Below are 16,815 nucleotides of genomic sequence, written 5' to 3' on the forward strand. Positions count from 1 at the left end.
GGTTCGATAAATTAGCCATTGATCTATCTAGTTATTAAAAGGAATTGAAAGCAGATTCGTACTTTTGATTTTAAAAAATGAAAACAAACCCAATCACTCAATTTGTAAGAGGGCGTCATAAAAAATAGTTCATACTTTCCAGTAAAATTGTTGATAGTTCACTACTTTTTATATATTTTCATATCATTCAAGATATAAGAAATATTATTTAAAACTTATGGTCGCCAATTAACCAATTTCTTATAAAGTACCGAAATTATAAGAACAGAATCAATTATTGCGCATTCAAGGAAATTGTACCAAGGCAGAAAAGTAGTAGTTTTGCTTGAAATCGTTATCCAACCAATGGCCCCCACTAGCGGGGGCTGAAGATTCCACATGTCAATCCTTTCAGTATAGTAATCCTTGGTATGTATGTATGTATGTATGTATGTATGTATGCATGTATGTATGTATGTATGTATGTATGTATGTATGTATGTATGTATGTATGTATGTATGTATGTATGTATGTATGTATGTATGTATGTATGTGTATGTATGTATGTATGTATGTATGTATGTATGTATGTATGTATGTATGTATGTATGTATGTATGTATGTACATACATATGTATGTATGTATGTATGTATGTATGTATGTATGTATGTATGTATGTATGTATGTATGTATGTATGTATGTATGTATGTATGTATGTATGTATGTATGTATGTATGTACATACATATGTATGTATGTATGTATGTATGTATGTATGTATGTATGTATGTATGTATGTATGTATGTATGTATGTATGTATGTATGTATGTATGTATGTATGTATGTATGTATGTATGTATGTATGTGTGCGTGCGTGCGTGCGTGCGTGCTTGCGTGCGTGCGTGCGTGCGTGTATGTATGTATGTATGTATGTACGTATGAATGTATGTATGTATGTATGTATGTATGTATGTATGTATGTATGTATGTATGTATGTATGTATGTATGTACTCGCATTCTCTCGCCGTAGTCAGGTATAAAATGAGTTAACAACGTTGTCTCTGTATCAGTCCGAAAAATTGTAATATCGCCTAAGAGACGTCCTGTCGCGTCCTACATGAGATTTTTTGCCAAGATGGGGTTCATTTAAATCGATCGATATTTGAAGGAAGAATGTTCTGGCCACATTGATTTTTTCAAAACCCAACAACAAACGAGTATTTCCACACCGCCTGAGGTAACTGGTTAATCTCGATGCATAAAAGTGACGATTCCAACGTGACGGTTATAACAACAGATGTTGACGTAATATAAAATCATAGTCTAGATTTAAGTGCGAACAATGTAACGACCTAATAAAAATATTTATAAAATACACCAAGTTGGCGTCACTCAGCTCATTGCTTTAGACCTTCGGATAGACGATTAATTCTAACTAAATTCTATCTACTAGGCTAGAAACATTAAGAGTCACACACAGGTTTGTATATTTTTTACCTTTATTTTGGTGGACAGAACTGGTGAGTATTTTACAGTTGACCAAACAAATTCGGTCGTATCAATTTAAATACTCATCTAATGTTTGCATTTATCTGATGCTTTATTTCAAGATTCGTCGCGATCCATGAATAAATTGCGTATTTCCAATCTATTTTGGGAATTGTGAGACCATTTAGACACCACTCTGGTCTTCAGTTCTTTTTATTGTTTTTGTTGTTGTTCTTGCGGTCGATGTTGTTGCTGTGGCGGTGGTGGTGGTATTGGCATTGGTGTTGGTTGTGGTGGTGGTGGTGGTTTTTTTGTTGTTGGTCTTGTTCTACTGATTCATGTTCTTCTTGTGTCTTCTTGTTGTTGTCGCTGGGATTGGTCTTGCTCCAGCTGATGTTACTTCAATTATCTAAGAATGTATTTATTCATTTATTCATCTACTTCCCTATTGTTAGGAATCTTGTCGTTTTCACGAGAGTGCCCTTCGGCTAAATGGCCGCATTATTTATGGATAAGGCTTTCTAGAGCAACAATCGTTTGAAGTGTTTTATTCACGACTATTTCTATTCTGGCAGGCTGCTTCAGTGTTCAGTGTTAAAACACAATGTCCACTCTCTCTGGAAAAGTGGCCATTATCACCGGGGCAAGCTCTGGGATAGGTGAGGCTATAGCCCTAGCAATGGCCGCCAAAGGGGCGTACCTCACACTGTGTGGACGTGATAAAATCAAACTAGATGCTGTGCTACTGAAATGTCAGGAACTCAACAACAATCACCAAGAACGACTACTCGCTTTGATAGGTGACGTCACATTAAACGAACATCGGAAAGAGATCGTCCAACAAACAATTAAAAAATTCGGACACCTCGATATTCTGATTCCTAACGCTGGTATTCTACTTCCTGGTTTATCAATAGAATCGACAACAGAAGAACACTACGATATAATGGTGGACACCAATTTGAAATCGGTTTTCTTCCTCATTCAAGAAGCGACGCCTTATTTACAGGAATCCAAAGGAGTGATAATTTGTATGTCGTCTATATACGCCACTATTCCAACCACCGGGACCATTGTCCAAAGTTTGGCCAAGGCGGCAATGGACCATATGGTCCGGTGCTTGGCCGTTGCTTTGGGTCCCAAGGGAATCCGTGTGAACGCTATCAAACCCGGTTATATTCCTACGGAGATAACCAGATATTATCCGAATGAGGAAAATTTTGTAGCCACATATTCCAGAAACGAGAATCCCAAACATCCGTTTGAAGGCCGGTGCGGAACAAAAGAAGAAATCGCAGAGACCACTTTATTTCTTGCCTCGAGTGCTTCTAGTTTTATTACTGGAGAGTGTCTACATGTTGACGGGGGAAGAAAGTTTAATCCAGAATAGATTTGAATGTGCACACAAGAAATGAGGACAAAATGCATAAAATATATGAATAAATCTGTGTGAATGGTTACTAAAAATAAATGCATTTGTACATTTTTTTGTGCGGTTGGTCCTTAAACCATTTTCAGTCGTTAACGAATTCGTACATTGCTAAAATAATTTTACCCTCTTACGAAATTGGTATTTTCTCGGTCTGTTTTCATGGAGTATGAATACTATTTTCAATAAATCTACCCCTCGCTATGATAAGCAAAAGAACCATGCCCTTGTGATGAATATAGTATCATTTTATGTATTAGAAAACTTAGTCCCTCAAGGGTTAACGTCACAATTACAATTATTTTTGGGACCCACTGGATTTTGTGATTGAGCAGCTTTCAGCACAAACACAGTTTTGATAATTTCTTACCAACCAATAAGTCAATAAAAATAAGTTCATGGTTTAATTTGAATGTTAGCTGCTTTTGACGCTATTATATAACATTTTTGAAGAGGTTGTATATGGATTGAAAGGGCAAATGTTCAGTTATTTTATTTCTAAGCTGGTGAGTCGACGACAGCCAATGATAGTTACGATTAATACATATTCTCTTCTTCTTTTTTTTTTTTTTCTTCTTCTTCTTCTTCTTCTTCTTCTTCTTCTTCTTCTTCTTCTTCTTCTTCTTCTTCTTCCTCTTCTTCTTCTACTACTACTACTACTACTACTACTACTACTACTACTACTACTACTACTACTACTACTACTACTACTACTACTACTACTACTACTACTTCTTCTTCTTCTTTATCATCACCATCTTGTAGAAACGTCGTTTGAAGACCGCACTACATTTAAATTTTAAAAACTTAGAAACGATTATAGAAATTGAGAAAGAATTATTGGACGTCTGATATGGTTAATGGCGTTGGTGCTTGGGAATTCCACTCAAGTCACAGTGATACCAAATGATGAAAACGATCAGCCGCTTGGCTGTTGGATTCCATTGCATCAGATGGTAGACGATACTACAGTCGTTATAGAAGATGGGTAGAAGGAATTCAGGTGAGCGTTTGTTCTCGATAAGGGTAATCGTCCTTCGATATAAATATGAATGTCTTCTGGTCGGTATGGAGATGCGTTTACTGGTTTCTTGAAGAATACTGGGTAATGTAAATGTTGCTTCTCGAAGCTCGAAGAAATAAATAACAATGTGAAAATGAATGTAAGCTTCAATTTAATTACAGAAACAGATAAAATGGATGAATGAAACACTACAGATGAATGAGATAATGTGGTAGTGGCGTTGAACCATGTTCATATTGAATATCTTAAACGTTTGGTGGACATAAAGATATGGAATAATTCAAATTACCAAAAGGTGTTTAATGCAAAAATTGACAAATGTTGTTCTTTTTCTTTTAAGTAAACAGTAGTTATATTTTGAAATAAAAAAAATATATAATCCCATTTTCAATAGTTGTTTTGTTTCAAATTATATGTATTGTCATTGGTATTTTTAATTTATCATTGAAGTGAATGGCGCCAAAAAATGAAAATGTGTGGTCGCCTCAGATTGGTGTTATGTTGGGTTGCTTTAGATATTGACTTTAAAGTCAGGAATACAAAACCTGGGATAAATTTATAGGCTTTATTGACGAGGATGATTGTTGTTTCTTACAAAGCCAAACCATTTTTTAAATATATGTATATGTCTGATTAGTTTATCTTTAATCAGTAAACCGTCACACTCTGGAAAAACACATGTCTAAAAATTTGGCCAGAAAACTCGTCGATCGATTTAAATTCCTCTCATTATGGCAAAAACTCTCAAACCTGGGACTTCGAACAGTTACAAAAAGCTTAGTCTTTGGCATTCACCGAGGACAATCGATGTATAAATTCGATCTATTTATGTAATATCAGAAAACTTAGTCCATGGGTTAACGTCACAATTACAATTATTTTTGGGACCCACTGGATTTTGTGATTGAGCAGCTTTCAGCACAAACAGAGTTTTGATAATTTCTTACCAACCAATAAGTCAATAAAAAAAAGTCGAACAATCTTACAATAATGAAAAATAATCGTCAATGACAGTTGCCAGATACAAATCCACATCTGAGTTAATTTCGATAACGTGTGTGCCCAGATATGTACACGCAACCAAGGGCTAGGGTTTTGTCATTTTGGTCAATGATAACGTTCAACAACAACATAAATTGCTTGGATTCCGTTAAACGACAAAACACCATAGTCAAAATGGGGGTTCAGATAGCTCAGTTGGTAGAGCATTCGCTTCACACTCAAGGGGACCAAGATCAATCATGGGTGCAGGCGAAAATTGATTTCTGACCCCCCCTGTCCACCCAGTAGTAAATAAATATCTGAGTCTGTTAGATCTGTCAGAAAGTACTTTGCGACACGCGTCATATCCAAAGGATAGCAAGCAACTGCTATAGTCCGTTTCACGTTATAGAAACTGAGATAAACTCCGGGTCCATGGGCTTATGGCGCTTTAGAACTATTTTTATCGTCAAAATATCGGGTGTTAAAATTGACGAATTTGAATGAAAATAAAGTTGTTTTCGTGAGTAAAATAGACCCTCAAGCGATGATTACTCTCATATTGAAAACCACTGAAAATGCAAATGATTAATGGTGAATGCAGTGTCTCGGTGATGACGTGTTAGGTACACAGAGATTATACGATATTATATTTCACTGAAAAAAGGGCCTCGGGGCATTTGGTGCGGCTATGTGGTCTAGTGGTATGACATTCGCATTGTGTGCGGCTATGTGGTCTAATGGTATGACATTCGCATTTTGTGCGGCTATGTGGTCTAGTGGTATGACATTCGCATTTTGTGCGGCTATGTGGTCTAGTGGTATGACATTCGCATTTTGTGCGGCTATGTGGTCTAGTGGTATGACATTCGCATTTTGTGCGGCTATGTGGTCTAGTGGTATGACATTCGCATTTTGTGCGGCTATGTTATGGTCTAGTGGTATGACACTCGCTTTTGGAGATCATTGAAATCTCAGATTTTGTCATTGCAAGAGTTAATCAGTTGTCCTCATCACGAAAATATAAATTTAGCACAAGTTTATATTTGTATATGTGTTTCTTTCTCTCTCTCTCTCTCTCTCTCTCTCTCTCTCTCTCTCTCTCTCTCTCTCTCTCTCTCTCTCTCTCTCTCTCTCCCTCTCTCTCTATCTATCTATCTATCTCTCTCTCTCTTTCTCTCTCTCTCTATCTTTCTCTCTCTCTCTCTCTCTCTTTCTCTTTCTCACTCTCTCTCTCACTCTGTGTGTGTGTGTGTCTGACTGTGTGTGTGTGTGTGTCTGTCTGTCTGTCTGACTGTGTGTGTGTGTGTGTGTGTGTGTGTCTGACTGTGTGTGTGTGTGTGTATATCTAAGCTATCATACTGTTTTTGTGGCAATGCTGCCGTTGTTTTTAAAAACACAGTATATGCAATGTTAACTAGTAGCATATACTGTGTTCTTGAATAAAACGGCAAAATGAGTGACATTTAATAACCATAGAATAAATGACACTCAAATTGTCTTTAAGATTCCAATCAAGTGTTGGGTCAACTTGACTCATCGATCATATAAAAGTTGTCTGGTCAAAAGTTAAAAACGTGTTTTGTTAGCGTGGGTCAATTTGGCCTCAGGTCAAGAGATCATCAGTGGATTGTGACCTATTTGCTATTTATCACCCAAAATGAGGTTTATGATTTATCCATTCAACCGTGTCTGATGACAGTGTTGGTGGATAGAGAGAGAGAGAGAGAGAGAGAGAGAGAGAGAGAGAGAGAGAGAGAGAGAGAGAGAGTCCACTTGATCGTCATAATAATTGCAATATATTGGATGATTTACTGTTGTTTGCTGATACATCCTGGATTCTTTTGTTGAACATGTTTATGATGGTGTGTTAAAATATCTCTGCTTTTATCGGTAAGAAGACAATCACAGTGACAATACTATTATAATCACATAAGATATCCTAATCCTGCCGTGTTATATTATAATAGCAATGTAACTCAAATTATTGAAGCTTGCTATTTAGTTGAAATATGTAGCAAAACCAATTGGTATTTCATAGCTAATCGCAATAATCCTTGGAAAAAATAGATTGTGTGTTCATGTGTTCATTGTGAAATGCAAAATAACTTTTTGCGTTTGAAATAAATGAAACTTAATTGGGCACATTGAGCGTGGCTTAATCTTGGAGATGCGTTCTATAAATTAGAATCCTCGTATTAAAACGTATATATTGGTGTAGTAGATATAAGGGCGTGTAGACCCCAATACAGATGCATACCCTGATGACCCTCGCGAGATTTTCCTAAAAATAATAATTTTATTTAGTCTATGTTGTGTACCAAGTCTGAATGAAAACTGGATGGCGTTTGTATGCCTGAAATGTATCTATACGAACCACAATGGAGGTGTCCAATCATTGGGATAAATGTACAACGTCTGCTATCAATTTAAGATATCTTTGAAGCAGGGAATTTTCAAACATGTTTGTTCAATGAATTGACAGAAGTTTCTTACTGAACATCAAATTTAACACTTCTACAGCCAATTCACATCAATACAAATATTCACTTTGATAGATTATCACCTCCCAAAAAAAAGAGAAATGACACAAATTAGGATGTCATTGCATGGGCTCAAAGTCCAGGAAACTTTACTACCTGGAGACCAGATGATACGTTATCTGACTTTGTGCCATTTCAGTCCATAGAACATTCCTTGTGATGGTAAATTGCTTATTTTTAAATTCATCTATGATGACAATTAATAGGTCATCAATAATAATACAGCAAATAGGGAGATGTAGTTGTGAATTTAGAATCTTTTCTGTAGACGGCATGTACAGATGTGTAGCTCGTTAGCCAATTTGGAAAGATGGCATTTGAATAGTAAATAAAGGTATTATATTTAAACTGACATCAATAGCTTTAACTTATAATGTGGAACATGTCCATGCTGTGTGCCATCTCGAATTCCTGGCATATTTAACTCTAATGTCCAGACTCTTCTAGCTTACGGTCCAATACATGGAGAGTAAAAATAAAAGAATAAATAACAGAATTCCCTTTATTAATCTCATATGGGAAATTTGTCTCTAGGGTCTATTCCAATCGAAGACTGGAATAAACCAGGCGTCAGCCGCAGTGCAGCGCCACAATTTGAGCTAGGCAAGGTAACTTGCTCAAGGCCACATAACACAGCGGCGGGTGATCGAACTCGATAACTTTCGGGTATGAAACAAAGACTGTACCGCTGAGGCACGTTGCCCCTTAACACTAGATATGTAAACTCCAATGGCCAGACCTTCGTCAATAAGTAAATGCCTCCGAGAAAGCCTCCATATATAGTGGAAAGACAAAATAAATAGAAATACAGACGGACTTTTTGGAAGAGAGATGTTCAAGAAAGCTCCTCAATGCAAATAAGGAGGATAAGGAAATACCACTTTGTGAAGTAAAAGCAGCAGAAAGACCAGCCACATCACCCCCACCCACCCTATTCCCTATCCCCTATCCCTAGACTGGACCCAACAATGGTCCAGAAGAGTTGGACTTCCAAAGCAGACTTAAAGGGTTTCATGCTTGAGGACCTAGACCAGTAAACCTCATATGGGACGAAACAAAGACCAGACAAGGGTGGCAGACAATTTTGGTGGCCCTTTTCTTCTCGAGGAACTTAAAGAAAAATTTATGTAAATTGCATCTGAACTAAAAATACATTTCCAATTCATGACCTTGAAGTCAGGACTTGTCGGTCAGCCTACAGTCTTTAATGAACTGAAAATTTCCAGGTTTAAATATAGCGCTGTTTCTGGTCTCTTGGCATTCTGTGATAGTTATCGTATATAGCCCTGTTTTATAAGCTTGTAAAACGTTAGTGTCAATATGATGATGATGATAAAATAATTGAATACGTTTATATATCACAATGAAATGCACAATTTGTTGTGATGTGAAATGCTACTGTTGATAGTCAGGAAAGACTAGTTGATTTATAGATTAGACTGTTATATAAATAGGTTAACTTATATTAATTGGGATACATCATGTGTACATATCTACACAGGGTGGCAGCTCCTCCAGACATAACATTCTGTAAATGTGTCAATGGTATATTTGGAAACTCTCAGCATAATATGAAGATGACGATAATAATGATGATAAAGATGATGATGATGCTGGTGATGATGCTGATGGAGATGAGATTGAGGAGGAGGAGGAAGAGGATGAGGAGGAGGTGGAGGCGGTGGATTATGAATATGATGATGATGATGATGATGATGAAGATGATGATGATGCTGATGATGATGATGGTGATGAGATTGAGGAGGAGGAGGAAGAGGATGAGGAGGACGAGGAGGAGGAAGAGGAGGAGGAGGTGGAGGCGGTGGATTATGATGAAGATGATGATGATGATGATGATGATGATGATGAAGATGATAAAGATGATGATGATGATAATAATGATGATGAAGATGATGATGATGATGATGATGATGATGATGATGATGATGATGATGATGATGATGATGATGATGATGATGATGATGATGATGATGATGATGATGATGATGATGATGATGATGATGATGATGATGATGATAACAATAATAGAAGATCGTTTGATTAACAGTTAACAATATATACATTTAACTTCCATCCAGGTAGATTAACTGCAACAGTGTCAAAACACAATGTCCTCTCTGTCTGAAAAAGTGGCCATTATCACCGGGGCAAGCTCTGGGATAGGTGAGGCCATAGCCCTAGCAATGGCCGCCAAAGGGGTGACCCTCACACTGTGTGGACGTGATAAAAACAGACTAGATGCTGTGCTAATGAAATGTCAGGAACTCAACAACAATCACCAAGAACGACTACTCGCCGTGATAGGTGACGTCACATCAAACGAACACCGGAAAGAGATTGTCCAACGAACCATTCAAAAATTCGGACGCCTCGATATTCTGATTCCTAACGCTGGCATTGCACTCCCTGGTTTAACAATAGAATCGACAACAGAAGAACAATACGATAAAGTGATGGACACCAATTTGAAATCGGTTTTCTTCCTCATTCAAGAAGCGACGCCTCATTTACAGGAATCCAAAGGAGTGATAGTGTGTATGTCGTCTAGTGCCGCTACAATTCCAGTCACCAGCTACATGGTCTATAGTTTTGCCAAGGCGGCATTGGATCACATGGTCCGAAGCCTTGCTGTCGCTCTGGGTCCCAAGGGAATCCGTGTGAACGCCATTAAACCAGGCTACATACGAACTGAAATCACCAGATCGTACCCTCATCATGCTCATATCCCAATATTTCATGCCAAGAACGAGGATCCAAAACATCCGTTGGAAGGCCGGTGCGGGACGGCGGAAGAAATCGCGGAAGCTACATTGTTTCTTGCATCGAAAGCGTCTAGTTTTGTTACCGGAGAGTGTATACACGTTGACGGGGGGCGTAGGTTCAATCCCGAGTAGGTTTGAAATTAGAATGATGAAAAAGTAAAATGAGACTAAATGTATTGCAATACGAGTGAAAGCTTTTGAATTTAAGAAATGAAACTGATTAATATATGTCCACATTCTGTACTTGTTTTTGTAATCTTGCTCCTCCGCCCGTTTCAGTTTAATCTTAACTTCTTTTTTATATTGACAAATTTGACCAGTGATAATTGAATGATTAATACAACCTTAAAACAGATATTGTACCAGAATATTCTAAATTGCTTATAAAGAAACCTGCCTTTGATCCAGACAATTTACGGAATAAACCTGTGTCTTATCTGTGTGCGACTTCTTCAACTTTAATTGATAAGTAGTAGAACATCCTACCATTCCTGGATCAGCGGCGTTCATTTCTGATGGTGGTTACCAATGTCACTTCCGCCTATTAGCATCGAGGGCATTCAGAAACAAAGAGATTAAGTAGTCCTGCAGAGCCCTTAGGCCTATGGAGCTAGAGAGAGAGAGAGAGAGAGAGAGAGAGAGAGAGAGAGAGAGAGAGAGAGAGAGAGAGAGAGAGAGAGAGAGAGAGAGAGAGAGAGAGAGAGAGAGAGAGAGAGAGAGAGAGAGAGAGTAGATATACAAAACCATGGTTTGATATTCTACAATAAACAGATTTTAGATAAACGAAATATGTACGTGTAGCTGTATTTGAATTTTAGAGATGGAGATGATCCTTTTCTTTGTTTGGATTTTCATCTAAAAGAAATAATTGATTAACCGCCGAGTAATTTGACATTCTGCTTGTGATTTGCAGGTTCCAGGTTCGAATCCCACATTAAGCGAAAATGTTTAAAATCATTGGAAATGTCCTTTGCTCTTACTTTCTCTCCCCACTCAGCACAGGCGTTAATAAAAAGGTTGCCTTTCAGATTTAAAAAAAAATGATGTTAAAGATTTAAAAGCAGCTTAATTATTGCTTTTGACTTGTGACTTGAGACATTTTGTAAAGCGCTTTGGGCAGATCTACCCTACTTGGGAAAAGAAAATTAGGCCAGAAAGCTCGTCCTTCTAATACCGTTCGCTAAATTGACCCTCGTTTTTAGAAAACGAGTAAATAGATAAGTAAATAAATAAATAAATAATCAAATAAAGACAAACAAAGACAAGCAAACAAACAACAAAAAGCACTCACAGATTAAGTCAATTGAGGGTATTCCTTTTTGAGGTGGGGGGGGGGGGGTGAGGTTGGTTTAATCGATCGATATTTGAAGAATGCATTTTCTGGCCAAAAATGTTTTTAAATGTTTTTTTTTCCAGAGTAGGACAGAGAGTAGATGGATATTGATAGTGATATTGATATTTGGTCTATAACCAAAATTAAATCTGATAACGTATCAAGACAGCAGCAATGGTTTATTTACACCTAGAATAATATGGATACTTACAATTAAAATATTATGTATAATTAAAAGTAAAAACATGAAATCAAATGACTGATTATTTGTCGCCATCGGATATAGAACATCGGACTTTTAACCAATTAACTGTCGTACTCTGGAAAGACACATATTTTAAAATTTGGCCAGAAAACTGGTCCTTCAAATCTCGATCGATTTATATGGTCCTCATTTTGATTTTAAAAACTCTTAAACCTGGGACCTCGCGAGGTCTTCCTTCAGTTCCAGATTTGACAGTTTTTGCCAATATGAAGGTAATTTAAATCGATCACCATTTGAAGGACGAGTTTTCTTACCAAAAGTTTATATATGTGTATTTCTAGAGTACGGCAGTAAAGTGGTTAATCAAGTATAAATAATTTGTCAAAGGTGGCACCCCGATGTGTGTTGGATTATCTGTCGCCAGGGCCTGTGTTGAGTCCGTCCTAGTCCCAGTCTGTTCTGTATAGCATGGAGTACAACCAGTATGGGAAGGTGTGCTGGTACACGGGCTGGTTGGCTGGGGAATAGAGGTTGATGATGATGGTGGTGATGGTGGAGATGGTGGTGGTGTTGGTGGTGATAACGATGATGATGATGATGATGATGATGATGATGATGATGATGATGGTGGTGGTGGTGGTGGTGGTGGTGTTGCCTCTTTCATATTATAATCGGCGCACTCTTCTTATGCCAAAAAAAAAAAAAGAAGAAAAAATCTTTTCATTTTCATTTTGGCCAGAAAACTTTTATTTAAAATACCGATAAATGAAGATGAACTCCTAACTTTTCAAAAGTTCAAAAACCGTCAAACTCAAGACTTCTCAAAGATGTGTCGGGTGTAAAACCTAGCTTTTTTCACGATATCGAAAACTCTTTGAAACGTAATGTACCTCGTTTGTGACTGAATATAGAGCCTATAGTTTTACTCACCTATACAATAATGTCCGTCTCCAGAGATCCTGTAGTAACGTGTATCACATTCACATCTATAATCACCAATCTCATTGACACACTTGCCGTATTCTCCAGCACGGCACACGTCACGAAAATATGCACACTCGTCTAGGTCTGGAATTTAAAAGAAGAAGAAGAAGAAGAAGAAGAAGAAGAAGAAGAAGAAGAAGAAGAAGAAGAAGAAGAAGAAGAAGAAGAAGAAGAAGAAGAAGAAGAAGAAGAAGAAGAAGAAGAAGAAGAAGAAGAAGAAGAAGAAGAAGAAGAAGAAGAAGAAGAAGCCATGGTTAACATTTTAAAAATAAAAGACAACAAAACAAAACAACGCAAACAACAACAATAACACACACAAAAATTAAAATCGTTGAAAACTCCATAGAGCTGGAGTCAATCCTGCTTTTTTCATTGTCAACAGATTAGAACAATCACTTGCTACACTTTAAATGATGAACATGATACTGCTTGAAGCAACGCCATACTCACGTTTCTCATTTATTGTCTTAAATGTTTTTCTCCTCTGGATACAATTCTATGCTTGTCGGAGAAGTATTTCATAAGGGCGTCAGCTATTGTTCCGATATTTTAAAACCAGTTACTATTCGTCAATACGAGAGAAGTGACATCACAATTATTGATGCCGATTGGTTAAAGTCAGGAACCTTGTTGTATCTCCATGTTCATCTCTCTTTTCATAATGCAATGTTACATGGGCTGAGGGCATGTTCAGTTGTTTGTTCTCATTGCACAAGGGACATCAATCGAAATATTTGGAAGCGACAACATTACAGTTGTCTACACCAAGAAAAATCCAAATGATCTTGGATTCTCAGTTTTTGATGGCAGATTACGTATGAAATCGAATTAATAAATTAGTTGAAGAGGACGATGAGGGTTATAATGACAACGACGACGACGACGATGATGATGATGATGGTGATGATGGTGGTGGTAGTTGTAGTGAGGGGTGGTGGTGGTGTTGATTAAATGATGATGATGATGATGATGATGACGATGATGATGATGATGATGATGATGATGATGATGATGATGATGATGATGATGATGATGATGATGATGATGATGATGATGATGAAGATGGTGGTGGTGGTGGTGGTGGTGGTCCTGCTACTGCTGCTGCTGATGACCATAATTATGACAGTGACGATAATGATGATGATGATGATGATGATGATGATGATGATGATGATGATGATGATGATGATGATGATGATGATGATGATGATGATGATGATTATGATGATGATGATGATGATGGTGAAACCCTGTTACAATTCCGGGGAGCGAAAGCATAACCATTCAATAACAACTCCCACTACCACAAAAAGACCCAGCGACTGTATTCTATTCCTGCCATTCATGTATGTAGATAGCCGTATCTTCAGAGTCTCCTCCCACACGAGGGTATTGCTGGCCATTGTCACCAAGACCACACCCACCCACCAAATCACTCGTATCTGACTTACCTACACACTCCAGAGGACTGTAACTATTTGGCAGGGTACCCTGGTCACACAGACAGGCAGTGATGTTAGGGGGCGCCACTGTAGTACACCTTGCGTTGATACAAAGGTCTAAGCCTCTTCTGGCCCGGCAGGGTATAGGACGAATGTTTCGTGCTGGGGAAGTTAGAAAACATGACAACCAGCTGAAGGCTAAAGCATTTATGTGGCTTTAAAAAACAAACTTGAACGCAATATCCACTAAACGTGCTCAAAACGCTTTACGGTGTGTCCCTAGCCAACAGCAACGTTTACATGTAGGTTCAAGACTTGAAGCCTATATAACAATTATATTCCGGACAGAGACAACGCTGTTAACGGCCGTGTACTCATTTGAACCTGAGTACGGTTGAGATAATGTGGGTAAAAAGCCGTTTCTAATGACTCTACTATGCGCTGCTCGGGACTCGAACCCAGCACCTTCCGATCCGAAGCCGATTGTCATGCCACTAAACCTCAGAGCCAAAACTCGCTGTCATTTAAAAAGTGTCGAATTCAATTTCAAAGTGACATTGTTTATTTATTTCTATTTGTGGTCATGTGGTATGATACTCGCTTTTGGATCGGAAGTCCTGGGTTTGAGCCTTGCTCGGCACACAGTTGAGTCCTTCTTGGAAAAGGCTCTTTACTCATATTTTCTCACCGTACTCAGGTGTAAAATGAGTACACGGCCGTAAACAGCGTTGTCTCTGTCCGGAATATAATTATTATAATATAGGCTTCATGTCTTGAATCTGGCCGTCAACAGCGTTGTAATATCGCCTAACAGGCGTCATGTCTCGTCCTACATGGTAAGTGTTACTGTTGGTTAGGGACCCTTTGCAAAGCAGTTTGAGCACGTTTAGTGGATATCATGCTTTATTTAAAAAAATGTATTATTAGGGGAATGCGATTGTGACTGATTTTGCCCCTTAGTTATGTCCAACAGTGCGTGGCCTTCGTAAAGTTATGGCCTGACACTGACCAACAAATGACGTCAAAATGCCAGTCTTTTGCCACAAAAGAAAACAAATCGAGAGTTGTATTCAATAGTTCAACCAATGAAATAACTTGTTTCCATGAGCACTACTAACTACAACTCACTAGGCGGTGCAAAAACCAAATAATGACGTCAAACTGCCAGTCCTTTTGGATTTCAGTGCCAGGCTACGGTCGTACACTGTTATGAGGACAACGTAAATGGAACCGAAATTTCCTAGGGCTCGAGTGAACGAAACTCACAAATCGTACACTCATTGACAATAGACCTTAACACTGAGTGTCAACGAGATTGGTGGTTACCGACGTGCACGTATTTGCAGGTCTGATAACCAAATTCCTTATTGGTTCATTGTTGTAATGGACATCTCAAAAAAATGACGCAAAATATTGTCCATTACAACAATGTTACACTAGGCCCATATGTGGGTTCGGATGTCAGACCTGCATACATGTATACGTCTGTGAATGTGACAAAGAAACAACTGGCTCTCTGGAGACGGACATTATTGTGTAAGTGAGGATAACGTGTCTCGAAATCAATTTAACGGATTTACTCTTTCTTTATTTCTGTCTTTACGTCCTTGTAATAAGGCACATAAATAATTCCTAGATATCTCAAACTCGATTTCACAAGGTGGTAGCAGCAGCTTCTAATGGTTCTGACACTACTGTGTTATGACGATCGACCCAATCAGCAAAGTCCGGTCCGCATTCGTGCACCGTCGTGAACCCGCATCGTTAAAACACACCGTTCAACTAGATGCTCTGCCGTTTCAGGTTCTTGCCCACATCGGGTACATATAGGACAAGTGGAAAGTCCCCACTGATGGTGGTATTCCTTCTTTCTCTTCATTTTTGTCATTGGTTCTTTGAACTCAATCTAATAAAATTACAAGTCACTAAAAATTATTTCTTGTTATGTCCCTTAGTGGCTCCCATTCCGGGGTTGATCAGTTTAACTTGACCTTAGAATTTTGTATTAGGTGGCTATGTGGTCTAGTGGTATGACACTCGCTTTCGGATCGGAAGGTCCTGGGTTCGAGCCTCGCTCGGCGCATAGTTGAGTCCTTGGAGAAGGCCCTTTACTCACATTCTCTCACCGTACTCACGTGAAAAATGAGTACCTGGCTGTTAACAGCGTTGTCTCTGTCCGAAAAAAAAATTGTAACATCGCCTTACAGGCGTCATGTCCCGTCCTACTTGTTAAATGTTGCTGTTGGGCAGGGATAACCCAATTCATTATGGCCTCATTGTTGTAATGGAAATCTTTTAAATAAATGACGCAAAATATTGTCCATAACAACAATGTTAAACTAGGCCCAAAATTGCATCCGGATGTCGGACCTGCATATGTGTGTACACATCGATATTACCCATTAGATGCCGTGTGTGAATGTTTGGGTTTTTTTTTTTTCCCTGGAAGCAGATTGTGATTATAAAAAGACCGCCTGGATATCGGGTCGCACGAATATGATGGAAAAATGAACCCCTTTGGGCCTGGGGAGGGGGACTGGGGAGGGGAGGGGAGGGGGAGGGGGGCGTAAAGCTTTGCGGAGAGCACACCAAGCGTGGTGAAACTGAGAAGCAACTGATA

General features: G+C 38.4%; 3 protein-coding genes across 5 annotated transcripts in view; 2 read left to right on the forward strand and 1 right to left on the reverse strand.

The window, feature by feature from the left end:
- The first annotated feature begins 1,387 nt into the window (after positions 1-1,387).
- Positions 1,388-2,878, forward strand: LOC144978613 (3-oxoacyl-[acyl-carrier-protein] reductase FabG-like). The gene is made up of 2 exons (XM_078924905.1): positions 1,388-1,463; positions 2,047-2,878. Exon 2 carries the CDS (start codon positions 2,076-2,078, stop codon positions 2,859-2,861), a length of 786 nt encoding a protein of 261 aa, XP_078781031.1. The 5' UTR covers positions 1,388-1,463; positions 2,047-2,075; the 3' UTR covers positions 2,862-2,878.
- Positions 2,879-3,824: 946 nt separating this feature from the next.
- On the forward strand, positions 3,825-10,931 carry LOC144978612 (3-oxoacyl-[acyl-carrier-protein] reductase FabG-like). Of its 3 annotated transcripts, none has more exons than XM_078924904.1 (2): positions 3,825-3,903; positions 9,548-10,931. In XM_078924904.1, the coding sequence occupies exon 2, from the start codon at positions 9,578-9,580 to the stop codon at positions 10,361-10,363; it is 786 nt and encodes a 261-aa protein (XP_078781030.1). In that variant the 5' UTR covers positions 3,825-3,903; positions 9,548-9,577; the 3' UTR covers positions 10,364-10,931. The 3 variants fall into 3 exon arrangements, with proteins under 3 accessions (XP_078781030.1, XP_078781028.1, XP_078781029.1); XM_078924902.1 differs by lacking the exon at positions 3,825-3,903 and adding an exon at positions 6,647-6,798; XM_078924903.1 differs by lacking the exon at positions 3,825-3,903 and adding an exon at positions 6,647-6,798 and having other exon boundaries at positions 9,552-10,931.
- A 791-nt stretch (positions 10,932-11,722) lies between these two features.
- Positions 11,723-16,815, reverse strand: part of LOC144977848 (uncharacterized) — an 8,167-nt gene continuing 3,074 nt past the window's right edge. Inside the window, exons 3-5 of the mRNA XM_078923253.1 lie at positions 14,205-14,357; positions 12,700-12,837; positions 11,723-12,286 (exon numbers count right to left, since the gene is read on the reverse strand). Of these exons, the coding sequence (XP_078779379.1) occupies positions 12,213-12,286; positions 12,700-12,837; positions 14,205-14,357 (365 nt within the window). The 3' untranslated portion in view covers positions 11,723-12,212. The remainder of the gene's footprint in view (positions 12,287-12,699; positions 12,838-14,204; positions 14,358-16,815) is intronic.

This window comes from Berghia stephanieae, chromosome 8, assembly GCF_034508935.2.
Source record: "Berghia stephanieae isolate SIO BIC M18660-M18661 chromosome 8, UCSD_Bste_1.3, whole genome shotgun sequence".
Taxonomy (NCBI): domain Eukaryota; kingdom Metazoa; phylum Mollusca; class Gastropoda; order Nudibranchia; family Aeolidiidae; genus Berghia; species Berghia stephanieae.